General features: G+C 39.4%; 3 protein-coding genes and 3 long non-coding RNA genes across 10 annotated transcripts in view; 1 reads left to right on the forward strand and 5 right to left on the reverse strand.

The window, feature by feature from the left end:
• Nucleotides 1-296: 296 nt before the first annotated feature.
• On the reverse strand, nt 297-3,893 carry LOC103423387 (uncharacterized). Its single transcript, XR_011582617.1, has 9 exons — nt 3,659-3,893; nt 3,065-3,227; nt 2,626-2,735; nt 2,280-2,406; nt 1,779-1,905; nt 1,532-1,673; nt 1,001-1,134; nt 784-880; nt 297-456 (listed from the first exon to the last, which is right to left on the reverse strand). It is a non-coding gene; the product is annotated as an uncharacterized lncRNA (long non-coding RNA).
• Nucleotides 3,894-5,382: 1,489 nt separating this feature from the next.
• LOC139197322 (putative disease resistance protein At3g14460) lies at nt 5,383-10,212 on the reverse strand. 4 transcript variants are annotated; one of them, XM_070824513.1, is made up of 6 exons: nt 8,993-9,116; nt 6,980-8,877; nt 6,693-6,799; nt 6,341-6,467; nt 5,729-5,856; nt 5,383-5,621 (listed from the first exon to the last, which is right to left on the reverse strand). In XM_070824513.1, the coding sequence occupies exon 2, from the start codon at nt 8,856-8,858 to the stop codon at nt 6,999-7,001; it is 1,860 nt and encodes a 619-aa protein (XP_070680614.1). In that variant the 5' UTR covers nt 8,859-8,877; nt 8,993-9,116; the 3' UTR covers nt 5,383-5,621; nt 5,729-5,856; nt 6,341-6,467; nt 6,693-6,799; nt 6,980-6,998. The 4 variants fall into 4 exon arrangements, with proteins under 4 accessions (XP_070680614.1, XP_070680611.1, XP_070680612.1 ...); XM_070824510.1 differs by having other exon boundaries at nt 6,980-10,212; XM_070824511.1 differs by lacking the exon at nt 6,341-6,467 and having other exon boundaries at nt 6,980-10,212.
• A 3,984-nt stretch (nt 10,213-14,196) lies between these two features.
• Nucleotides 14,197-16,386, reverse strand: LOC114825753 (putative disease resistance RPP13-like protein 1). The gene is made up of 2 exons (XM_070825575.1): nt 15,796-16,386; nt 14,197-14,313 (listed from the first exon to the last, which is right to left on the reverse strand). Exons 1-2 carry the CDS (start codon nt 16,384-16,386, stop codon nt 14,197-14,199), a joined length of 708 nt encoding a protein of 235 aa, XP_070681676.1.
• Nucleotides 16,387-21,386: 5,000 nt separating this feature from the next.
• LOC139197330 (uncharacterized) lies at nt 21,387-21,684 on the forward strand. Its single transcript, XR_011582622.1, has 2 exons — nt 21,387-21,504; nt 21,593-21,684. It is a non-coding gene; the product is annotated as an uncharacterized lncRNA (long non-coding RNA).
• Nucleotides 21,685-23,444: 1,760 nt separating this feature from the next.
• LOC139197325 (uncharacterized) lies at nt 23,445-25,012 on the reverse strand. The gene is made up of 4 exons (XR_011582618.1): nt 24,751-25,012; nt 24,142-24,675; nt 23,740-24,051; nt 23,445-23,586 (listed from the first exon to the last, which is right to left on the reverse strand). It is a non-coding gene; the product is annotated as an uncharacterized lncRNA (long non-coding RNA).
• A 106-nt stretch (nt 25,013-25,118) lies between these two features.
• The window catches only part of LOC103438610 (putative disease resistance protein At3g14460), a 39,750-nt gene continuing 38,383 nt past the window's right edge, over nt 25,119-26,485 (reverse strand). The window contains exons 1-2 of one of the 2 annotated variants that reach the window (XR_011582614.1): nt 26,118-26,258; nt 25,119-25,248 (exon numbers count right to left, since the gene is read on the reverse strand). The gene's annotated coding sequence lies outside the window, so the exon portion shown is untranslated. Of the gene's footprint in view, nt 25,249-26,117; nt 26,259-26,485 lie in introns of those variants that run through there. The other variant, XM_070824515.1, reaches the window with a different exon arrangement.

Genomic DNA, 26,485 nt, shown 5'->3' on the forward strand with positions numbered 1-26,485 from the left:
ATCCTTCCCCGGGGAAATCTGTTGCCACAACAGCAAGCCACCTAGTTTAGTAAACGCCAATCTACAGGTATTCAAGCAAGCACAGCCAAGAGGCAGCACGCAACGAGCCCACACACTCTTCAACATATCCGCGCTGTTTCTACCTGAAGTTTAAAGTGAAAGATGAAAAAATCATGCTGCCGTATTCAAACCACACCAGTATGTGAAAACCATCATCCTCGGGTGGGGTTACCTTTTTCAATGCAGGAGAATCATATTCATGCCAGATAGGCAGAGCCACAGAGCGGCATTCAAGGACTACTACTTGTCGTAATTTTGGTCGCCTCAGATAACCACGTCTTTACAATTCCAGAGAGTGTACACAAATAAATCACTCCCATCACAAACTGTCGTACACTTCCTCCATGTGACAGTTCTCGAAGAACAGATTCAGCTTCGGACTTTCAATTTTTAAAACTGGAGTAAAAACAAACAAGAAGAACAGATTCAGATTCAGATTCGGAGATGCATCCAAGTACATATCTTTGCTTCCACCAAGAGACTTCTCCTTCCCTCGTTTTCTTGGTGAACCAACACCGGTTACCTATCAAAACTCGAGGGCATAAACCTGCTTGAACGTCACTAAAACCTTGTTTGAATCCATACATTTTTTGCGGCAAACCATCCTTGCTTTCGACATCCATCTCCCCTTGTTTCTTCGGCTTGAACATACTCGAAGGGATTGCTCATATTTTATTAGATTCCAATTGTAGTCAAATGTTACCGCACATATAGAAAACATACCTTTTTGTCCTAATATAACTCAAGGGATAGCTCATAACATCCCCAATGATATAGCAAAATGCTGTAATCTCTCAGTTCCTTTGGATTGCTTCATAGGCTGTGACAATGGGCACAATTTCAGATTAAAATCGTTCTCTTTAAGGAGTATGTGGACATTCCAACAAAATTTCATGGAGGCTATGTGCACAGTTAATGCAGTGAAAGAAGACAGCTTTACCTTCAGATCAATGCGTTCTCCCACTTCATTTCCACATCAAGATGTGAAAATCCTGTTTCTTCTCATATCTGTTTCGATAGGACGCCAACACAAGTGCTTTTCTTTTTCATACCCCAGTTCAACATGTATGAATACTGCTAAATTCAAATATGGTGAAATTATAAACGATGGAATTGATCTTAGAAAACAAGCAAATGGTTCTTAAAATGAAACCTAATTGGTGCAGCTTCTTAAATAATTCCAACTAATAAATAGATTGAATTAGCATCAACTTATACATGAGCTATTCATTATATTACGTCACAGTTAACAAGTGGACTTTTTCTTTATATTGATGAATATAATCAGCGTTTCTCTGACTACACCATCTCTCTTTATCTCAATTAAAAGGAAAAAAAGATGTTTATTTATGAACTTTTCAGAAACAATTCTGAAGAAACAAAAGTGAAATGGAACACAATTTTTATTATCTGCACTGTTCAACATAAGAAATATCACTCCTGTGAAATGTGTAGTGCAGCAACCACCCACCTGTTCTAGTAACATAATGGACAGAATTCCAACGAGGGCAAGCATGAGGGTGGTGCTCCATAGAAACCTGGCTCTCATTTTGTTCTGTGGTCATCATCACCCGTTCTCACTTCAACAGAGCTGTGTATGTATAAAAACATATCTGCACCCACCCAAAGATGCAGCAACATGAAGAGAAGATGAAAAGGAATGCTGCTTGTATTGAAAATAAAGCAATATATGAGTAAAACATCATTCCTGGGGTTACCTATCCAATTGAAGGAGAATTATATTCATGCCACACTGCAGGACAACCATTCATGGACAGCTAATTGATGGACGTTACAATCACTGGCCTTGGATAATCCAATCTTTACAGTTCCACAGTTTGCTATCTGCATCAGCAAAGGCGAGGAGCACGTTAGTGACATAATTTTGCCCTGAAAGCATAGTTGAATTCCACTGTTAACATTTGACTAGTATATAAGTCTAAATGATTAAAGACAAATTCTACAGATAAGGTGCAACATATTTACAAAAGCATTAGGAATAATGCCTTCACATTTTTCCCCACTTTTCCCATTTTATCATCCCAATCAAACTCTGAAAGTGGGAACAAAATTTTGGAACCAGTTTTCCTGAATTTGCTTATTCTTAAAATATTGAGCAAACAACTCCCGTAGAGAAATTCAAATTTAACTTGTGATGAAAGAAAAATATATCAAAGTCCAAGAATTAGAGGCAAAGAAAAGATCGCGTGGAGTTTTACCTTCACGTGGTTTCGCTCGCTTCCGTTCATCGTCAAATCGAAAAAATGTTTGTTTCTTCTCATTGATATTGAATGCAAATGTCAACTCGAGCGTGTTCCTTTTTCATACCTTGTCTCAGAAAGATACCTTAAATTCGAAGTCGAAGACACTATAAATTAATGAGTGATCTAAGAAAACATGCATATGTCTTAGTGGAACCTAAAAAGCACTTCTTCCAATTAATTCCAGTTGTTACGCGTTCAAGTTTGACAATCTGAATCTTTTCCTTATCATAAGATGAATATGCATTCTACCACACTCAAATCACATCAGTATGAGAAAGGGAAAAAAAACATCCAGGGTTACCTCATCGCCCATGCAGGAGAATCATATTCATGAAGACAGATAGCCATAGCCCGATTTGACGACTAGTAATTCATTTAAGCAAACACGTGTTGCTTTTGGATGATATTGTCCTGAAATATAAAGAAGCATATTTTTTAAAGGGTAGCGTAGTTAAATTAAACAATTAGAAACTCACAGTATAGATGACAGTAAACAATTGAAGAGACACTTTTACAGAATCTGAATCTTGGCTATGGAATGAAATCTGTTGCTACAACAGCAAGCCACCTAGTCTAGTAAACGTAATGTACAGGTATTCAAGCCAGCTCTATACATTACAAGGAAGCACAGCCATGAGGCAGCACACAATCTTGGCTATGGAATTGAAAGATGATAAAATCATGCCGCCATGTTCAAACCACACCAGCATGTGAAAACCATCATACTCAGGTGGGGTTACCTTTTCCGATGCAGGAGAATCATATTCATGCCGGATGGGCAGAGGCAGAGCCACCGAGTGGCATTCAAGGACTAAAACTTGTCGTAATTTTGGTTTCCTCAGATAATCATGTCTTTCCATTTCCACAGAACGCACATAAATAAGTCATTCCCATCACATTCTTCTGAAAATTTCAAGAAACATTTTTCTTTAAAGGGAAAAGAAAACAGAACAAGAAAGCGATGCAGTATGCTGGGCCTAAACAATTCAATAGAAATTTCTGCAGATGCATGTGACAAATTTTACTCTGCCCTGTTCCTTTTATTTTAGTAATTGAACTCTGAAACTTAGAAAAGAATTCAGCGGGATCGTCCACTCTCTCTTTAAATCTTAGATAGGGGATGAAACAGGATACTCCTCCGCTTTACATCACTAAAGTTATGAACCAGCACCATTTATGTGTGTGTGTGTGTATATATATATATATATTGTGCAACAAAAAAATATGGCGAAACAAGTAAGAATGGTTAACTATAAAAATGAAAGAAAAATTTCTATGTAGATTTTATGTAGAAAAGTTAAGACAATCAATATAACAAATAAAAGATAAAGTACCTGATTTTAGAGAGTTGAGAGTGAAATGAGAAGCAAAAGTTTTGGTGAGAGAGAGAGAGAGAGAGATCATATCATGATGACTTCGTCATCTATCTTCATGCAAGGAATATGAGCTATCTTTCTCCATTCTTTTCCCTTCTTGTTCTCATACCTCTTCTTCACAGAGGGGCATCTGGTGATGTTCAGGAAAGAAATAGATGCCAGAAAACCCTGTTTTGGCAGGAAGTCGAGACTATCGCACCTTCCAATATATAGCTTTTGAAGAGAAGTGAGGTGTTGAAGTCCATTTCTGTCCAAAGATTTCAGACTTGATAGATAAGAGATTGCAAGAGTGTGAAGAGCGGTAAGAAGCAGCTGTTCCTTGAGCAACGTCTTCAACACATCCTTGCTGCTGATCTGAAATCTTCGAAGGGAGACAAGTCGTTGCAAACCCCATTTCTCCACTGAAGGCCTCAGTTTCTCACAATCTCAGTTATGAAATGTTTGTAGGTTGGGAGGCAAACCCCTTTCACCAAATGACACAAGATTTGGAAGATCCCAGGTGCTCAATTTTTGAAGGGTGGTGCAGGTGTGCATATGTTTGGGCAATAACTTCATATTATCGATCCCCAAACTCTGATATGAAATTTGTGCTATCGAGTCCTCTTTACGTTGGCCAATCTTTCATTTTGCTCCCCAATCCATCCCCTCAGTGTCCTGGAGGAAAGAACGAAAAGATCTTGTAACTTGAAATGCAGAAAACAGGACAATTACAAAATTATAATTTGCATAATATGTATCTTCTACTTACTTTGTGTTAAGAGCCTCATCACAGAGGAAATTTAAAAGCTTAAGGCATCATATCCATCCCCGCCTCCACTAAAACACCCTGCAGGCAGCTCCTTCAACCTTAGCGACCCTGGACGCAGATCAGGTTCTCCAAATCTCGGAACCATGAGCAGTTGGTTCTTGCTTGCTCTAGAGACCTTAGAGAAAATAAAGTTGGTGTAAACCACATGAACTATTTTCACCATCAAAGCTTACTAAAGTACTTTATGCATAACTATAATATACTAGGTAGAGTGCTTACTAAAGTACTTTATAGCTATGAAATCGAACAATGGAGCACTGTTCAGCTTGGCACTTTTCAATTTTAAAAAACTAGAGTAAAAAGAAGAAGAATAAAAAAAGAGATAGCACCTAAGAAAAGGTGCACAAAATCAATTAAAACAAGTTTAGAGCAACATTTTAATCAAATATATAATACAACAAAAGTAAGAATACCTCTCTAAAAGTTTCACAGAATTTCAAAATATTTCCCACATCCTCGGCAGCTAATGGTGCCCTGAGGTAGGGGAAGCTCAAGATCAACCTCTCTGGTCTCAACGCGGTGTTCCTTGACCCTGTGACACCCTCTTGCAGCCTTGCCCTTGGCATCATTCTCATCCACAGCAGCAGCACCATCTCTGCTGCATTACAAGTTTCCATCAACTCGTCCTGCTTTCCTGGATTGAAGTAATTCACAGATTCGCTCTGATCAAGGGTGGTCTCCTTCCCTTGTTTGCTAGGTGAATCAACACAGATATGCCCGCCAACACACGAGACCATAAGCCCTCTTAAACAGAACTAAAACCAACCAACAACAATATCAAGATGCATTCACAAAGAAATAACTATAATCAACAGCACCACCATCTCTGCTGCCAAATTCAACCACTTAAGTCTCAATATTCCTGGCCCACTCCTTGACTTTACGATGCTTTCTCACTGCCTTGCCATTGACATCCTTATTGCTCATAGCAGCACCACCATCTCTGCTGCCATAACAAATTTCCATCAGCTCTTCCTGCTCAAGTAACATAATGTACTGATTTCCAACAAGCAGAAGCATGAGGGCAGTGCTCCAAAGAAACCTGGCTCTCATTTTTGTTTTGTGGTCATCGTCACCCGTTCTCACTCCAACAGCTGTGTTTGTACAAAAAGTCTGCACCCATTCGAACATGGTAGCAACATGAAGAGAATACGAAAAGGCATGCTGCTTTTATTGAAAAAAAGAACAGTATATGAGTAAAACTTCATTCCAAGGGTTACCTATCCAATTGAAAGGAGAATCACATTCATGCCACACTGCAGGAGAACCATTCATGGACAACTAATAGATGGGCATTAAAATCGTTGGCCTTTGATAATCCAATCTTTACAGTTCAACAGTTTGCTATCTGCATCAGAAAAGCCGACGAACACATTAGTGACATTCTAATTTTGCCCTGAAAGCATAGTTGAATTTCACTGTTAATATTTGATTAATATATAAGCCTAAATGATTAAAGAAAAATTCTACAGATACATGTAACATATTTACAAAAGCCTTAGGAATAGTGCCTTCACATTTGTCCCTACTTTTCCCATTTTATCATCGCAATCAAACTATGAAAGTGGGAACAAAATTTAGACATGATTTGACAAGGAAAGATAGCAATGTGAAAGTTTTAGTGGGAGCAGAGTAGTAATCACTTGAGGTGTACCAAGATGCAAAATAATAAGAAAATTTAGGAACCAGTTTTCCTGAATTTCTTATTCCTAAAATATTGAGTAAACAACTCTAGTAGAGAAATTCAAATTTTACTTGTGATGGAAAAAAATATATATATCAAAGTCCTTCACAAGAATTAGAGGCAAAGAAAAGCTTGTGTGGAGTTTTACCTTCACGTGCTTTCGCCCATTTCCATTCATCATCAAATCAAAAAGTTGCTTGTTTCTTCTCATCAATATTGAAGGCAGATGTCAACTTAAGCGCATTCCTTTTTCATACCTTGTCTCAGAAAGATACCTTAAATTCAAAGTTGAAGATACTAAATTAATGAGTGATCTAAGAAAACAAGCATATGTCTCAGTGGAACCTAATTAGCACAGCTTCTTCAAATTAAATTCCAGTTTGTTACGCGTTCAAGTTTGACAATCTGGATCTTTTCCTTATCTTAAGATGAATGTGCATTCTATCACACTCAAATCATATCAGCATGAGAAAGGGAAAAAAAACATCATCCAGGGTTACCTCATCGCCCATGCAGGAGAATCATATTCCTGACAGACAGCCATGGCACGATTCGACAACTAGTAATTTATGTACGCAAACACATGTTGCCCTTGGATGATATTGTCCTGATATTTAAAGGACCATGTTTTTGTTAGAGTAGCGTAGTTGAATTAAACAATTAAAGACTGATTGATTGATTGATTAATTAAACAGAGTATAAGTATAGATGACAGTAAACAATTGAAGAGAAACTTTTACAGAGTCTGAATCTTGGCTATGGAACGAAAATGGTGGTATGTACGTACCTGACTATGACTTGAGGCCTCAAATGATGAATTGATCATCTATCTTGATGAAAGGAATGTGAGCTATCTTGCTCCACTCTTGTCCCGTCTTCTTCTGACACCTCTTCTCCAGGGAAGAACACTTTTCGATGCTCAGAAAAGAGAGCGATGCCGGCAAACCCTCTTTTGGCAGGAATTCGAGACTATCACACACCCTAATTTCGAGCTCTTGAAGAGAAGTGAGGTGTTGAAGTCCCTTTCCCTCCAAAGATTTCAGACTTTCCATTCCAGAGATTACGAGAGAGTGAAGAGTGGTAGGTAGCAGCTGTTCCTTGAGCACCGTCTCCAACAGATCCTCGCTGCTCCAGATCTCAAATGTTCGAAGGGAGACAAGTCGTTGCAAACCCCAGTACTCCACCGAAGGCCTCAGTTTCTCACAACCACTGATTGCAAATGATTGTAGGTTGGGAGGCAAACCCCCTTCTGCAAATGACTCAACATTTGGAAGTCCGTATATCCGCAAACGTCGAAGGGCGGTGAGGGTGTGTATTCGGTCGGGCAATAACTTCAACTTCTCGCATCCATCGACTATAAATCCAGCCAGTTTGGGAGTGCGCAATCCCCCGTGGGGAAAAGAGACCAGATTTGGACAGTCAAAGATACCCAGATGGTCGAGATGAGTGAGATTTTCATCATCAGCTCCTTCTCCAATGGCAAGGGATTCTAGATTTTTATTGTCCAAGATCTGAAGTACCGAAAGTTTGGGGAAAACGCCCAGCGGGAAGGACCTCAGTGAATCACAGCTGTTGACCAAATTCAAAAGTTGAAGGGAGGTCAATTTGGCCATCATCTCATGAGATAGGAATTCTAATCTCCTGCAATTTTCTATATGAAGAAATGTCAACGAAGTGGGTAGACCATTTCTAGGGAACGACAAGAGTGATGCGCAGTTATACAGAGTCAAATCTTTAAGACAATTGCTCAAGTGCGGCCGCAAGCATTCTCCGCGACTAAAAAATTGAATCTCAAGTTTGGAAAGCGAGGAAAGCGACTCCTTCTCCAGTAACGACGACAGACCAGGGCATCTAACTATCTTCAGTTGTTCAAGAGATTGTCGCAAGGACTCCGTGTTGACGATGAGAGACCAAGGTATCCATCTTGTTCTGGTAGCCCTTTCATGTAGAACCCCGCAGTCTGACACCCAAAGCTGTCTCAATGAAGGAAGATGATCGGGCAAGTTTCCCCTCAGCTTCGGACAATTCTCTAAACTCAGCTCCTCGAGACGAGGAAAGTCTAGAGATTGACCTCTGCCTGGACATGGTAGCCATTCCGCCCACTCCGGCATCTCTTTGAACTTTAGCTTCTTGAGAGATTGAAATGGTTGACTTAGAGAAGCTCCATTACCCCCGTAGAACTCAACACCAATGCTCACAACAAATTTCATCCTTTCTATATAGAGCTCTTCGAGAGCGGGTAACCGCCCAACTGGTGGCAATGACAGGCAGGTACTACATTCGCTGAGACGCATGACTTGTATGTTGGAGAAGGAGGAGTCCCCCAACCAATCCGGAAAGCTGGTTCCACCATAAAATCTGATGGTGAGCTTCACCAGATTTACGGAAGGTTGTAGGCTTTCAAGTACATGTCTCTCTTTTACGGAATCATTTGCATCCTCACGACCCCATGCCAACTCTACTTCGTTGAGATCTTTCTTATCCTTCAAATTGGCCCCCAAAGCATCCATATGATTGACGACATTTTGCAGATTCAAGATAGATAGTTTTCCTCGAAGGTTCGACAATTGCCCCAGTTCACCAATGCCACCCGACCTAGTAGATTCCCCCAACACAAAAGCAGTCAATGTTCTCAAACTTTTTAGTCTACACATTTGCACCGGCATCTCTTTTATACAAGTTCCACTGATATCAAGATGACGCAAATTAATCAATTTCCTTATGTCTGCAGGCAATTCAACAAGAGAGGAACAACCGACCAACAATAGAGTTTGCAAATTGTAGAGAGTACACATCATACCTGGTAACTTTTTAACTGCAGTGTGAGAGAGATCAACGTAGCGCAAGTTTAAGTGTTTACCAATGTTATCAGGTAATTGCGTGATATTTTTATATCTTGACAGTGACAACACCCGTAAACATTTTACTGATGGTAACAAATCGTCTAAAACCTTTATGCTTACATATAGGCTCTTATCCCACTTTCTGTATGGTCTTAAAGACATAGGAAATAAGGTTCGCAAACACTTAATTTCATCCAATGACTTAAATTTTGCGGCAGTATCAAATCTTCCTCTCATATATGACAAATGCCTTACTCTTTTAGGAACTTCGTGCGACTCTCCCTCCTCCAACCTAAAACAAAATTCTCCAGACACAAACATAGCCAAATCGTTAATGAGATCATGCATTGTGAAACTTGATGATTCCTTAATTAATGATCTTTGAAGTAGTGATCGTGACAATAGTTCATCAAAGTATCTCTCACCAAGCTCTTCCAATCCTTTACAACTCTCAACTTGTGGAATTAAACCCACTGCCATCCAAAGTAGAATTATATATTCCTTTTCAAATTCGTAGTCCTTTGGGAAAATTGAGAGATAAGCAAAGCATTGTTTTAAATAAGTAGGGAGATAATGGTAACTCAATCTTAAAGATGGAAGAACACTTTTATCAGTATGCAATATCTCCCAAAGATTGTTGTTCAATATGTGACTCCATTCCTTGTAACCTACATTACAACCTAAGAGACCCCCAAGTGCTTTTGCAGCTAAAGGAAGACCATTGCACTTGCGTGCAATTTGCCTACCAATTTCTTCCAAGTCTGGATGCACACTAGGATTTTCATTTCTAAATGCATGTTTTGCAAGTAACAACCAACAATCTTCATGCGACAATTGTTCCAAAGAGTAAATGGGAACGGTGTGCACAATGGATGCAACACTTTTGTTCCTTGTTGTCACGACGGCCTTGCTTCCCCTCGCCCCATAAGTAAAAGGAGTCCTTACAATATCCCAATCACTATAGTCGTCATTCCAAAGGTCATCCAACACAAATAGGAACTTTTTCCCCCTCACTTGTTCCCTAAGTTTAACTTGAAGCAAACTCATATCTTGAAGACTGCAAGGTTTTGAGGTAATTGATTCAATAAGGGTTTTAGTTACCCTAATAGCATCAAAATCTTCGGAAACACAAGCCCAAGCTGTAACATCAAAATGCTTGTAATGGATGAGTTAACAGGACATATTCAAGATGATATTCCTTGGTGTATGCTTTTCGCAGACGATATAGTGTTGATAGATGAAACTCAGGAAGGGGTAAATGCAAAGCTTAACCTTTGGAGAGAAGTGTTGGAATCTAAAGGTCTTCGCCTAAGCCGATCAAAGACAGAATATATAGAGTGCAAGTTCAGTGCAAATGGAGGCCAAAACGAGTTAGGGGTGAGGATCGGAGATCAAGAAATACCAAAGAGCGACCGTTTTCGTTACCTAGGATCTATCTTGCAAAAGAACGGAGAATTAGATGGAGATCTCAACCATAGAATACAAGCTGGATGGATGAAGTGGAAGAGTGCATCCGGCGTGTTGTGTGACCGCCGTATGCCACTGAAGCTCAAGGGAAAATTTTATAGGACGGCAATAAGGCCGGCGATGCTGTATGGCACAGAATGTTGGGCGGTGAAACATCAACACGTACACAAAATGGGTGTAGCGGAGATGAGGATGCTTCGTTGGATGTGTGGGCACACGAGAAAGGATAAGATTAGGAATGAGGATATCCGGGGTAAAGTAGGAGTAGCCGAAATTGAAGGAAAGATGAGAGAAAATCGGTTACGGTGGTTTGGACATGTGCAAAGAAGGCCTACTGACGCTCCGATTAGAAGATGCGACTATGGGACAGAGGTTTAGGGCCGAATGGGTAGAGGAAGACCTAGGAAAACTTTGGAAGAGACTCTAAGAAAAGACTTAGAGTACTTGGATCTAACGAAGGACATGACACAGGATCGAGCACAATGGCGTTCTAAGATTCATATAGCCGATCCCACTCAGTGACTTGGATTTTCCAAGTCTCCAACCGAGAAGTTTTCCTCACTCGGGAAATTAAGGGAACACTACCCCAACCTACATGCTCCACTCAGAAAGCTTCAACTTACAAGCTTCAACAAAAGAAAATTCAAAGAACTTAGCGAAGAAGGCTTTGGTGTATTTAACACAATACGTTGAAATGAAGGAAAGCTTATTTATTGATATCCCCGATAAGCTACAAATATGTACATATACATGAGTCAAAATAAACACACAAGAGGGAGCCTTCACAAAGGTTGCTTAGGAGAAGTCTCAGCAGTCGGTAGAGCCCTAGAAAGAGAAGGCACCGGAGGGGGATCATTTGGAGCCTCAGTACTGGACAGAACCCTAGAAGGAGGAGGCATCAGAGGTTGATCATTTGGAGCTTCATTACGCGGTACAGCCCCAGAAGACGAAGGCAATAAATGCCTTTGGAACAAACCCACAAATCTCTGATGATCAAGTAAAACCTGACCATCAGTTTCCTTCATCTGGTCAAGCTTCCTCTTCATGTTTGTAGCATAGTCATGTGCGAGCCGGTGCAACTGTTTATTCTCATGCTTGAGCCCCCTAATCTCCTGTTTGAGACTCATCACTTCAGCCGCCAATGATTCAACTTGGCGGGTTCGAGCAAATAGGCGTTGGGCCATATTAGACACAGAACCTGCACACTGAACACTGAGAGCCAGCGAATCCTTAACAGCTAACTCATCAGACCGTTTGGAAAGTAGTCTGTTATCTTTGGGAGTGAGAAGGTTCCTGGCCACCACCGCAGCGGTCATATCATTCTTCATCACGGAATCCCCAACGGTAAGAGGACCAGTAGGGGAGACGAAGGATGGGCGCCATATGTTGTCTGGAGAAGGCGGGGCTGCCTCTTCAACAAGGTTCAAGTCAAAACGACGGTCGGAGGGGCCAGACATTTTCAAAGGTGTTGAAGAGAGAAGAGGTCGGACAAATCAAGATCTTAGAAGTGCAAGAATGAAGCTTCTACTGGTGGAGATTCAAGTGTGCTTTGGAACTTAATGCCAGCCCCTATAAAAATCTGCACTCGACGGAGCTTCAGAAATCAAAGAGGCGCCTGCTCAGAAATCGAAGAGGCGTTTGCTTTCTCAAAAGCTGGGCTGCTTAGAGATCACGAGGGTTGATCTCAGAAATCGAAGAGGCGTTTGCTTTCTCAAAAGTTGGGCTGCTCAAAGACCATGAAGGCCGATCTCAGAAATCGAAGAGGCGCTCGCTTTCTCAAAAGCTGGGCTACCCAGAGACCACGAGGGCCGATCTCAGAAATCGAAGAGGCACCTACTTTTTCAGCCTTGTCAGCACCTGTCACACGCACACTCAGCTTTGCGGAAATTATAGGCATTCTGTCAAAGACTTCTGGGGAAGTAGAAAACACATGAATCTTACTGTTCAATCACCCACTTCCCACACGCAACAATAGCTCATGGGTACCACAGATAACTTTGCCAAAGTTCTCTGCCAAAGTTGAGCACGTGAAGCTTGCAGCTCCCACTACATCGCTCTGACCAAGAAGGGTAAAAGAATAGCAATTTTAACACTCCCAACAAGATTGCTTGCTCCAAAATCGAAGAGGCACCGCCCTCCGAATCTCGAGAGCCAGACTCCCAACATGATTACTTTCTCAAAAATCGAAGAGACACTGCTCCTCGAATCTCGAGAGCCAGACCCCCAGCATGATTACTTTCTCAAAAATCGAAGAGGCATCGTTCTCCGAATCAATCGAAGAGGCGCTCGCTTTCTCAAAAGCTGGGCTGCTCAGAGACCACGAGGGCTGATCTCAGAAATCGAAGAGGCACCTACTTTTCTAGCCTTGTCAGCACCTGTCACACGCACACTCAGCTTTGCAGAAATTATGGGCATTCTGTCGAAGACTTCTGGTGAAGTAGAAAGCACATGAATCTTACTGTTCAATCACCCACTTCCCACACGCAACAATAGCTCATGGGTACCACAGATAACTTTGCCAAAGTTCTCTGCCAAAGTTGAGCACGTGAAACTTGCAGCTCCCACTACATTGCTCTGACCAAGAAAGGTAAAAGAATAGCAAAGAAACAGCACTAACAAAGTTTAGACACATAAATTTTGAAGGTCTAGCTACCATATTATTACCCACAAGGGTAAAGGAACAGTACCACTGCTGGATAATTGAAAAGTCCCTGTGTGTCAACCTCTGTGCTTCGTGGCAAGGTAGACTAGCAAACATGCCCAACCTTTACTCACATTCGAGAAAACACTCCCAACAAGATTGCTTGCTCCAAAATCGAAGAGGCACCGTCATCCGAATCTCGAGAGCCAGACTCCCAACATGACTACTTTCTCAAAATCGAAGAGAGGGTAAAGGAACAGTACCATTGCTGGATAATTGGAAAGTCCCTGTGTGTCAACCTTTGTGCTTCGTGGCAAGGTAGACTAGCAAACATGCCCAACCTTTACTCACATTCGAGACAACACTCCCAACAAGATTGCTTGCTCCAAAATCGAAGAGGCACCGCCCTCCGAATCTCGAGAGCCAGACTCCCAACATGATTACTTCCTCAAAAATCGAAGAGACACTGCTCTCCGAATCTCGAGAGTCAGACCCCCAGCATGATTGCTTTCTCAAAAATCGAAGAGGCATCGTTCTCCGAATCTCGAGAGCCAGATACCACAGACCACTTTTTCAAAGTGCTCTGACAGAGTTAAAACATGTGAAACTGACAGCTCCCACTACCGTGCTATGACCAAGCAGGGTAAAGGAATAGCATTACTACTTGTTGTTAGGGAGACTCCTATATATGTCGACCTCCATCCCCAACGGACAGGCAGACCTGCAAAAATGCTCAACCCTTCATCATATCTGAGAGGGCACTCCCAACGAAGCCTTTCGAAATATTCAGCTTTCTTTCCCCCCGATAATACCTCTGCAAACAAGCTATACTAGAGCAAGAATATCTCATATCATCAGGGTTAAAAGCAAGAGTATCCCATATCATGCTTTTTCCCTGTCTTTTCTTTTGGCCTTGTTTTTACCTGCAAGACAAGGAGAAAGAGAGCAATCAGTCAGCACTTGGAATCAAGCTTCCAGCTAGGAACTGACTGCCTGGAACCCCTTACCTGATTACTTACCTGGCATTGCTCTCGAGTACTCATCTTCAACATCTTATGTTTCCAGGGAAGATTCCGCATCTGCTTGAGGAACAGATAGAGCAAGTGCAAAGGATACAAGGAAGCATGTGGAGACAAGCGTAACAGCACACGTGCCGATACATCCATTACTCTGTCAAAAGCAAAAGTATCCCATATCAGCAGGGTGGAACGTACTCTAGATTTGATGGACTTGTTTTGACCCTCAAATTCTTCAGTCGGCCTTATACTCTGGAGGAAACCAGAAAACCCTCCAGCTCAGTTCAAGAATAAGCCTGTGGAAAGTTACTTCTTCAAAAGCAAAAGTATCTCATATCATCTCTTCTCATTTTTCTTCTCTTTATCCTTCATGCTGCTGCAAGATGGGGAGAAGGTGAACAATCAGTCGGAGCTCTGATTGCTTACCTTGTCTGTCACCTCTTTCAGCAGACCCCCCTAGCTCGGCGACTTGGGGGACTCCTACTACATGGTTTGTATCGCGCTTGACCAAGCCTGAAACTACAAGTAAGCTTCAAGTGAAATTGATACATTACCTTGTGCATCTCCACCAGTTAAAGATACCACCCCTGGATGGAGGAAGAGTACTTCCAGAGAAGATGCCACATCTACCTATGAGACGGATAAGGCAAGTCAAGACGACACCACACTCCGATACTTAGAAGTTTCGTGATTACGAGATCATTCTCCCACAATATTTCCTAATGTCATTTGTACTAAATCATTCACTTGTACTCACTAAAGGAGAGCTTGAACCTATGTACTTGTGTAAACCCTTCACAATTAATGAGAACTCTTCTATTCCGTGGACTTAGCCAATCTGGGTGAACCACGTACATCTTGTGTTTGCTTTCCTATCTCTATCCATTTATATACTTATCCACACTAATGATCGGAGCAATCTAGCGAAGATCACAAAAAGCGACCGTTTTCGCTACCTAGGATCTATCTTGCAAGAGAACGGAGAATTAGATGGAGATCTCAACCATAGAATACGAGCTGGATGGAAAGAGTGCATCCGGCGTGTTGTGTGACCGTCGTAGGCCACTGAAGCTCAAGGGAAAATTTTATAGGACGGCAATAAGGCCAGCGATGTTGTATGGCACAGAATGTTGGGTGGTGAAGCATCAACACGTACACAAAATGGGTGTAGCGGAGATGAGGATGCTTCGTGGGATGTGTGGGCACACGAGAAAGGATAAGATTGGGAATGAGGATATCCGAGGTAAAGTAGGAGTAGCCGAAATTGTAGGAAAGATGAGAGAAAATCGGCTCCGGTGATTTGGACATGTGCAAAGAAGGCCGACTGACGCTCTGGTTCGAAGATGTGACTACGGGACAGAGGTTCAGGGCCGAAGGGGTAGAGGAAGACCTAGGAAAACTTTGGAAGAGACTCTAAGAAAAGACTTAGAGTACTTGGATCTAACGGAGGACATGACACAAAACCGAGCGCAATGGCGTTCTAGGATTCATATAACCGACCCCACTTAGTGGGAAAAGGCTTTGTTGTTGTTGTTGTTGTTGTTGTTGTTGTTGTTGTTGTTGTATCATTGTAAAGGAGCTGGGCAAGGGTTGTCTTACCAACTCCCCCCATCCCAACTATGGCGAGTACGGATACGTTATTGCTACTAATTGTATCATCAGATAGCAACAACCTTGTCAACTTTTCTTTATCCCCGTCCCTACCACAAGGACTAAATTCATGCTCAACAAGGGAAGTTGTGAGTTTTCTTTGAGAAACATTCTCCTTAACACCTCCTACAAGACCAAGGAGATCTTTTTGTTTGGCAAGATGTTCTAACCTTTGGAATAACTCTTGTATCCTACCATTCATGCCTTGACAAAAAGGACTAAAAGAAGTAGAGAGGAAGTTCCACACCTGGGACGTCTTTTTGGTTTGATATTCATCAGCTTCCACCTTGCTTCGCAAAACTTCAGTATCGATCTCAGCCAGAAGGTCCTCGGCATCGAAGACGGCATGTTTGAGCTCGTCGAGCCACTTTCTCACACGAGGTTTCTCAATTTGCTTCTCCTCTGCATCATCGAGCACTGCATCGAGGGTCAGAAAAGTCAGCTTCAGTTTCTCCAAGAGTGAATGGTCAAGCTTTTTTCCCCGTAAGAAGTCCATGAACTCCCCAGAAGCAATCTTGTCGCACAGCGTCTGAATGGAAGCGGAGAGAAAAGCCTCTCCAATCAAAGCTCCTGCCATTTCTCTCTCTCTTTCTCTCTGTTTTTTTTTTTTTTATCTTCAAAGAAGTGTTGAGGTGAGGAAGAAGAAGAGTCTTATTAGCTTAATTTCGTTTCGGAAAGAGACCCCACACGTTAATCAAAGAGTCTTATTACCTATAATTTAAGTGACAATTTCCTAGTAGTTGGTTTGGTTGGTGTGAGAGTGCGGGTTGGGTGGCTATTTTTTAGTTATTAACCATAACATCACTTTTGTTTGTTGATAATTTGATATTAAGCCGCGTTGGAATTTTGCTTTTGGGCGGATACAACACAGGATCTTTAAATTGATCACCTAATTAATTAAAATTAAAATTGTAATCTTTTGTTTATTATGTTATCATGTCATCATGCATGTGAAAAGAAGTCACACTGACCTGGTTAATTAATATATTGGAGTTATATTACAAGTTGTTAAACTCAAAAATAGATGGGATCTCTTTTTTTTCATCCCTTGCCAGGTCTTATAATTGGCTTGTAAAATAGGAGAGCTTCAACTCGAGTCCAAGCAGGCAACAATACAAAGCCTTTCATCAAAATTTTGTCATCCAAGTGCACCTAGCAATCCCTTCTTCTAGTTGTCCACCCATTTTTCGATTGGTTACCAATTTCTTCTTTTGCAGTATGTCGAGATTAAAATGAATAAAAGTGAATTAAATTAGTATCATGCATCGTACAAAGACATACTTAGAACGATAATTACAATAAAGGATGTTATCAGTACTTTGCTTCAACATCAAACACCAAATATATTGTTGGAAACAAATAGCAAGATAATGCATTTACAGATAATATTTTTTTAGAGTTTATTGCCTTCATCGTGAGATGATGACCGCGATTTCTATTAATTTTGAGCAATATAGATATTATGAATATCTGATGAATGAAAAAAATGGAATGCCAAAAACAGCAATGTACTGAGACTTATAAAACACCAAAGTTTTAAACATGAAGATTAAAAAGATACTTATGACAAAAAGAATTTTTGGCATTTTAGCTAAAATGATCTCTAAGATTGATATAACTCATCACTTTTGGTCTCCGAGATTTGAAATTAATAGAGGTGATCCTTAAGTTTGACTATCATCAATCATTTTGTTCATTCTGTAAAAAAAAATGTTACATAAGGACCAAAATGACAAAAAAAACCCTTAATTTAATAAAATATGGCCCAAAATGATTTTGACAAAATTAAGATCATTTTTATCATTTTATCCTTATTTAACAGAGATTTTTCGCATAATAGTCAAAATGGTTTATGGTGGATAAACTCAGCTCAAGGACCAATTTTATTAATTTTAAATCTCAAAACTAAATTGAAAAGTTATAACAATCTCAGCTTCAACTTCTCCATGAGTGAATGGTAAGTTTTTCCCGCCGGAACAAGTCCATAAACTCGTCAGAAGCAATCTTGTCGCACAACCTCTGGATGGAAGAGGAGAGAAAAACCTCTCCAATCAAAGCTCTTGCCATTTTCTCCCCCTCTCTTTTTTTTTTTTTTTTTTTTTCGGTCCTTCAAAGAAAGTGTTGAGGTGAGGAGGTGAGGAAGAACAAGAGACGACTTGATACACTTTTGGTCAATAATTGAGTGGACCCCACACGTTAATCATAGAGTCTACTTTTTTTTTAATTTTTTTTTATAACATATCAGTCTTAAGAATTTCTTAATAGTTGGTGTGAGAGTGACAGAGTGGGTTGGGTGAATTTCAGTGGACCTCACACGTTAATCATGCATGTAAGTAGCAATCACATTGACTTGGTTAATTAATAGATTGCAGTTGGACTATAAAAATAGGAACAATTTTTCTTTGTATCTGGAACACGAGTGGTATAGTGTATGTCATTATATAAGTGAATGAAAATTTTATTTTTTAAGTTGTTAATATTTTAATATAAGTATCCCACAACTCGTATAGTGACACGTGATGTATCACTTCGTGTTCTGATTGCATTGAAAAATTCTCTTCAAAATAGAAGGGCTCTCTATTTTTACTCCATTTGCTAGGATAGATTTTTCATTGTGATCAGAACACGAGTGATATACCATGTGTTTTATATAAACGGTGAGAAATTTTATTTTTTAAGTTATTAACTTTTTAACACACATATCCCATCACTTATATAGTGACACGTGATGTACTAACTCGTGTTCTGTCATTAAAAAATCTCTCCCTTGCCAAGTCTAATCATATGGTCTATGGGGAGATCAAAGCTTCTACGCCCAAAATGGGCGTGGTATCTCTATACCTCAAATTATTGTTTGACACACATTAAGTCTATGAAAACAAAGTTAAGAATAATTGGAGCCAAAGAGAGACTACACTCATCTTAGAGACAGAAAATTTGATCACGTTCTAGAAATGTCAATGGGTTGTAAAAGGAGTGATATTCACACACTCTTTTTTACTTCTCACATACCATTTATTAATTTATGTTATTTAATTTTTTTTAATACATTCGATCTGACGGCCTAAAATTAAGAAAACATATGATAAGTAAAAAGAAGTGTGTAAACAATATATTTCGCCGTAAATTAGGGGAACTTTAACTCGATTCTAAGCAGGCAACAAAACATTGTCTTTCATCAAAATTTTGTCCTCGAAGTGCGCACCCTAAGCAATCCCTTCTATTTGTCCACCCATGACCCATCCTTTTCAATTGGTTACTAATTTCCTCTTTTGCAGCCCGTTTAGACCAAAATGAATCAAAGTGAATTAAATTAGTATCACGCGTCATATAATATGTGTTCACGCTCAGAATGATAATTACATCGAACAAAATAATATGCGTCAACTTCAAACAACAAACATATCATTAAGAATAAACAGCAAGATCTTGCATCTATGAATCCTAATTTTTAGAGTTTACAACCTTCTTCGTGAGATGACTCCAAGTTCTATTAATTTTGAGCCACATAGATATTATGATGGATGAAAAAAATGAAGGCAAAAAAACAGCAATGTTCCGTGACTTATGAAACACCCAACTTTGAACATGAAAATCTGAAAGATATTTCTCTAAAAACAATTTATTTTAAAGAAAACTTAGAAGGCCTCACTATAAACATAAACGATCTGGGAGGGAATAAACATTCGGGAAGAGGGAGAGAGTTTAGAGATGTGGTTTTGTGGCGTTTGGTACTTGGAGTGAGACGGAACAGGTTCGTCTCACGTTTGGTGCGACAAAAAAATGAGACGCACCTATTCTTAGAATGAATTTTAGTTTAATTTTTGTACCACGCTCCCTCATGAAAAATGACTTATTTCACTCCATGGAACGAACTTATTTCACCCCATGAAACACAAAAATACCCCTGCTGTTTTTCAATAATTCTACTACCAAATCATAAAAACAAACCCTAATCTTGTGTCTTTCTTCTTTCCTAGTAGCCTCTCTCTTTCTCTCCCCGTCTTCTCGGCGGAGAGGCTCCATTCTCTACTTCGTTCACTACCTCTCTCTTCTCTCGTCGCAGCATCTCAATATCTTCCCGCTTTGATTTAATTGTCAGTTTTTCTGAGTTGGTTGTGATTTTCCTCATTCAGTTAACCATGGTTTTTTTAGGTGTAGAAGTGGAAACCCCTAGAAATTTATGGGTTTTCACTGAAATTGATTTTCCGTACCACAAGCTTTGTACTGTTTGGGGTTAAGGGTGTAATTTAGAGGTATACATCCATTTCTGTGTTTAAGTTTATGCAACTATTGGCTGAGAAAATGAATCGTTTCTTAATTTTTCCTTCTTATAAGCTAAAGAGAATATGGCTGCTGCGATGAATGTGAAATAATTACCCAGAAATACATTATTACCCGGAAGAACCTAATAAACTTCTTCATTACCAACAAATATTAATATTCATTAAGTGTCATTGTCACAAATATATCATAAAATAAGCAAGGATAAGTTGGCCTTTTAATTTTTTTGTTCTATTCCGCGTGAACTATCAAACGCGAAACAGAACAATTGACTCATTTCAGCATGTATGTACCAAACTATATTCGAACCTCTGCTCCATCCTATTTCTATCCCGTCTACACATCAAATGCTACTTTAATTCTTTTTAAATTTGAATTTTTAATTTTTTTAATCTTATTTTATTTCTGTGATTTTAAATGCCCATAAACTAACTGAATAGTGGAGCAAAAGTGGAGAGATTTCACCTGGAAATTGTATTAATGGTATCTCAACTTTAACTCAATTAGAGCAATGATCATTCAACTAAAAATTCCTAATCATTGGTCACTTTACTCAACAAAACGTGCAACTATGGACATTTTCAACAACTCTGTCAGAACTTTCGTCAAAATGAGACTAAATCAAGGGGCAAATATGAAAAATCAAATGAGAAAAATTGCAGCAATGATCCCTCAACTTTAACCCAATTATAGCAATGGTTCTTCCAACATGACTTATTTTGACGGAGTTTATAAAAATGATCATAGTTGCATGTTTTGATAAGTAAAAGGGACTAATAATTATGAATTTTTAGTTACGGAACTATTCCTCCAACTGAATTAAAGTTATGTTACTACAATTTCTCTTAGCAGCAATGGGGGTATTTAGCCATAAATAAAAGTATATAATTAAATTTCAAGGGAAAATTCGACAAATAGTTAAAACGAAACTAAAAATCAGACTTGAAAGTATAACTTCAAACACATTATTTGGTTTTAACGAAAAACAAGTCTAATTGAAGCAACAGAAATGTGTCCCGCCACTAATCACCGCGCCTTCTCTTGAAGCGCTTACTCTCTCTCTCTTTCTCTGTCTATCTCTGAGTTGCCGTAGCATCGACCACTCCAGAAAACCGTACGTCTCCAGGTGCCTCACTCCGCATTCAAAGTGAAGCCTTTTTAGGGTTTCATTTCAGCAGGGCCTCTTTGGAGTGTTGCAATTTTCAAGCTATAAACTTTTCCCTTATCATCCCACTTCCAGCATTCTCAAATTTGCCATATTTTCCTTATCTTCAACGCCTTTGTCCTTTTCGCAGAAAGCCCGTCGCCAATTGATTCAATCCGTAGCAGATTTTGGCGCGAAGAAGCTCCATTGATCCCGAATACACAAATGTGTTGGAGCAATGAATAGGGCACCTCATATGAGGCAAGAGTAAGAGGAACAAAGAAATAGCCTTTTTACTTTGCATTATACTCCCATTGCTTCCATTGTTATTTATTTGGAATTCGGGTATGTTCAGTCGTCCCAATCTGGGTCAAGATTTCTGTGCCCGGACGCCTGTTAAAGCTGATTTGTTGGAACATGTCAATGCAATTGATAATTTCTCGTGCCCGCATAGTGTTCTGAGTTCAAATTTTATTTTCTCCTTACCAACACAAAAACCTCTGGCCGAAGAGGCAATGGTTTCTGGGGTATGTCGCGGTTATACGTGTTTTGTTTCATTTTTGTTTGTTTGTTTTTTTTTTTTTTTTTTTCGTGTACTGTTATTTTTTTTTATCTTGAGGATTACTTGTTATTTGGTGACAACTTGACATCAGTTTTTGTGTTTGGTGATTGTGGTCTTTTGCTTGGGTAAAATATAGCTCTTGTGTTTGTGTTAGTTACATGATTTATTGTTTGTTTCAGCTAATTTTAAGTTTCATCATACCTTAGCGATCAGGGCCGGTTCTGAGATTTTAGGGGTATGGGTCCTTGCATAAAAGAATCCCGCTATAGTGAAGCTAATTTATGTGTCTATAGTTGTATTAATATGGTATCTAAATAGAGTATTATTACTCATGAGTTATGGTTCAAATCAACACTAATCATGAAAGTAAAACGCAATTTAGAGCTAAGCCATCAGAACCAAACTAAGAAACATAAAAGTGATTCCTCTAATACAGATGGAGGCCATTATTCTCTTATTCACATACAAATCCTAAAAAATTTCCCTAAGATGAATTCTTTTTACGGAAACCAAGTTGGTACATATATACATATGATATCATCATTTAGGAACCCCTTAAGATTGGGGGCCCTGTGCAAGGGCACCTATTGCACATGCCCAAAGCCGCCACTGTTTGTGATAGATATATATAATATATCATTTTAAGAATGGATGTGAATTCCATTTTTTGTTTTCCTCGAATCAATCATTTCTGACTGTTGGATACTCCTAGTTCTTGATGGTAGACATGGATTTTTATGCAACTATCGATACTACTACCTCAAAGCATTTAACCTGGTATGTATCTTGGTTCTCTTTATGCTTTTAGCTCAATGGCTTGTCCAATTCAGAATACTGAAATATCTTTGAGGTTGTGATAAAATCTATACCTAGTAATAGATGGTTAAGTGAAAACAATATTGGTGAATGAATGAATGAATGACATGATAGGCAACACCTAGTAATGATAACACCCGCATTTAGTAATCTTAGGCCTAAAAAGTTTGTCATGTTGAGCATGTTATTCTTTTGACATGAAATGAATGAATGGATACGCTCTTCAAAGGTTGTGTTTGCTCTGGCATAATAAATGAGTTATTGGTTTTGTTATTCCACACTTAGGAATTAAATAGTAGTGCTACGTACTATCCTATGCAAGTCTTAAGATATTTAACTATCAACTGTCATATCAAGTGGTCTACAAAATATTGTCTAAAAACATATTCTCCGTAGCATTTTCCTTAAAATTTTAGTTTGTCAACCAAAAAGTAAATAAATTTTTAGTTTTACGTGCTAGTGGAGTACACGTAGCATGAGTAGAAGTGAAAAAGTTAAAATAAGGTTGCTAACACTCCCCTTCATATTTTAGCAAAGCTCAATAATCATTTCATATCCTCACATAGGTTAACTGAAACAATTATTCTATTCAACTTTAGGTCAATAATTTTTTTTCTCTAACCCATGCTCTTCAACGTATCTGCAGCATCTACCTGAAGATTAAAGTTTAATTGAAAGATGAGAAAATCATGCCGCCGTATTCAAACAACACCAGTACGTGAAAACCATCATCCTCGGTTGGCGTTACCTTTTTCGATGCAGAAGCATTATATTCGTGCTGGATAGGCAGAGCCACTGAGCGACATTCAAGGACTACTACTTGTCGTAGTTTTGGTTCCCTCAGATAATCACGTCTTTACATTTCCACTGAATGCACATAAATAAGTCACTCCCATCACAAACTGTCCAGGCCGTCCGCTTCATCCGTTTCCTCCATGCGTTAGTTCTCGAAGAACAGATTCAGCTTGGGACTTTTCAATTTTAAAAAACTAGAGTAAAAACAAACAAGAAAAAAAAAATCAAGTGAATTGGAAGTTCAGGAATGATTTAGCACCAAAAGCAATTAAAACATGTCTAGAGCAACATTTTGATCAAGTATATAATAGAACAAAAGTAAGAATTACCTCTCTAAAAGTTTTACAGAACAAAAATTGGACAGCATTTCCCACATCCTCAGCAGCTAATGGTGGCCTGGGGTAGGGGAAGCTCAAGATCAACCTCTCTGCTCTCAACACGGAGTTCCTTGCCCCTGTGGCACCCTCTTGCAGCCTTGTCCTTGCCCTTGGAATCATTCTCATTCACAGCAGCACCACCATCTCTGCTGCATTACAAGTTTCCATCAACTCGTCCTGCTTTGCTGCATCCGAGTACTTCACATCTTCGCTCTGATCAAGGGCTTTCTTCCCTCATTTGCTAGGTGAATCAACACACTTTGCCTGCCAAAACTCGAGACCATAAGCCCTCTTAAACAGAATTAAAACCAACCAACAACATCAATATGCACCATCTCTGCTGCCAAAATCAACCTCTTGAGTCTCAATATTCCAAGGCCACTCCTAGACTTTACGATGCTTTATGACTGCCTTGCCATTGACATCCTTATTGCTCATAGTAGCCGCACCATCTCTGCTGCCATTACAAATTTCCATTAACTCTTACTGCTTTTGTTTTCTTAGTTTCTTCCTGATCAGATTCGGAGATGCATCCACGTTCATATCTTTTCTTCCATCAAGAGACTTCTCCTTCCCTCGTTTTCTTGGTGAACCAACACCAGTTTCCTATCAAAACTTGAGGGCATAAAACCGCTTAAACATCACTAAAACCTTTTTTGAATCCATACATTTTTGCGGTGAACCATCCTTGCTTCAGACATCCATCTCCCCTTGTTTCTTCGGCTTGTACACAGTCGAAGGGACTGTTCGTATTTTATTAGATTCCAACTCCAGTCGCCTGTCACCACCACACATAGAAAACATACGTTTTTGTCCTGATACGACTCAAGGGAGAGCTCATAAGATCCCCAGTTGTAGAGCAAAATGCTGTAATCTCTCAGTTCTTTTCTTTAAGGAGAGTATGTGGACATTCCAACAAAATTCATGGAGGGCAAGTGCACAGTTAATGCAATGAAAGAAGACAGCTTTACCTTCAGATCGATGCATTCTCCCACTTCATTTCCACATCAAGTTGTGAAAATCCTGTTTCTTCTCATATCTGTTCCGATAGGATGCCAACACAAGTGCTTTTCTTTTTCATACCCCAGCTCAACATGTATGAATACTGCTAAATTCCAACAAGGGCAAGCATGAGGGTGGTGCTCCATAGAAACCTGGCTCTCATTTTGTTTTGTGGTCATCGTCACCTGTTCTCACTTCAACAGAGCTGTGTATGTACAAAAATATATCTGCACCCACCCGAAGATGGCAGCAACATGAAGAGAAGATGAAAAGGAATGCTGCTTGTTTGAAAATAAAGCAATATATGAGTAAAACATCATTCCTGGGGTTACCTATCCAATTGAAGGAGAATCATATTCATGCCACACTGCAGGACAACCATTCATGGACAGCTAATTGATGGGCGTTAAAATCATTGGCCTTACATAATCCAATCTTTACAGTTCCACAGTTTGCTATCTGCCTCAGCAAAGCCTATGAACACGTTAGTGACATAATTTTGCCTTGAAAGCATAGTTGAATTTCACTGTTAACATTTGACTAGTCTATAAGCCTAAATGATTAAAGACAAATTCTACAGATAAGGTGCAACATATTTACAAAGGCATTAGGAATAATGCCTTCACAATTTTCCCTACATTTCCCATTTTATCATCCCAATCAAACTTTGAAAATAAAGGTCGTACCCAGTGCACAACGCACATAAATAAGTCACTCCCATCACATTCTCCTGAAAATTTTAAGAAACATTTTTATTTTAAAGGAAAAAGAAAACAGAACAAGAAAGCGATGCAGTGTGCTGGGCCGAAACAATTCAATAGAAATTTCTGCAGATACATGTGATAAATTTTTCTCCTCCAAACATTTTTCTTTTTAAAGAAAAAGAAAACAGAACAAGAAAGCAATGCAGTATGCTGGGCCTAAACAATTCAATAAAAATTTCTGCAGATACATGTGACAAATTTTTCTCCTCTGCCCTGTTCCTTTTATTTTAGTAATTGAACTCTGAAACTTTGAAAAGAATTCAGCGGGATTGTTCACTCTCTCTTTAAATCTTAGATAGGGGATGAAACAGGATACTCCTCCGCTTTACATCATTAAAGTTACGAACCAGCACCATTTATGTGTGTGTACATATATACACACACATCAATCATTAAAGTTATGAACCAGCACCATGTATGTATGTGTGTGTGTGTGTGTGTTGCAACAAAAAATATGGCGAAACAACTAAAAATGGTTAACTAAAAAAATGAAAGAAAAATCTCTATGTAGATTTTATGTAGAAAAGTTGAGACAATCAATATAACAAATAAAAGATAAAGTACCTGACATTAGAGAGTTGAGAGTGAAATGAGAAGCAAAAGTTTTGGTGAGAGAGAGACAGAGATCATATCATGATGACTATGTCATCTCTCTTTAAGCAAGGAATATGAGCTATCTTTCTCCATTCTTTTCCCTTCTTGGTCTCATACCTCTTCTTCATAGAGGGGCATCTGGTGATGTTCAGGAAAGAAATAGATGCCGGAAAACCCTGTTTTGGCAGGAAGTCGAGACTATCACACCTTCCAATATATAGCTTTTGAAGAGAAGTGCGGTGTTGAAGTCCATTTCTGTCCAAAGATTTCAGACTTGAGAGATAAGAGATTGCAAGAGTGTGAAGAGCGGTAAGAAGCAACTGTTCCTTGAGCAACGT

Source organism: Malus domestica, chromosome 07, assembly GCF_042453785.1.
Source record: "Malus domestica chromosome 07, GDT2T_hap1".
Classification (NCBI taxonomy): domain Eukaryota; kingdom Viridiplantae; phylum Streptophyta; class Magnoliopsida; order Rosales; family Rosaceae; genus Malus; species Malus domestica.

What these genes read in the sequence shown, in the direction of transcription:
- LOC114825753 (XM_070825575.1), bottom strand. Translation starts at nt 16,386, where the DNA reads ATGGCAGGAGCTTTGATTGGAGAGGCTTTTCTCTCCGCTTCCATTCAG. An exon ending in ATACAATTAGTAGCAATAAC is followed by an intron (nt 14,314 to 15,795) that starts GTATCCGTACTC and finishes TGCTTTTGACAG; the next exon opens with AGTAATGGATGTATCGGCAC.
- LOC139197322 (XM_070824512.1), bottom strand. Translation starts at nt 10,082, where the DNA reads ATGAGTTTGCTTCAAGTTAAACTTAGGGAACAAGTGAGGGGGAAAAAG.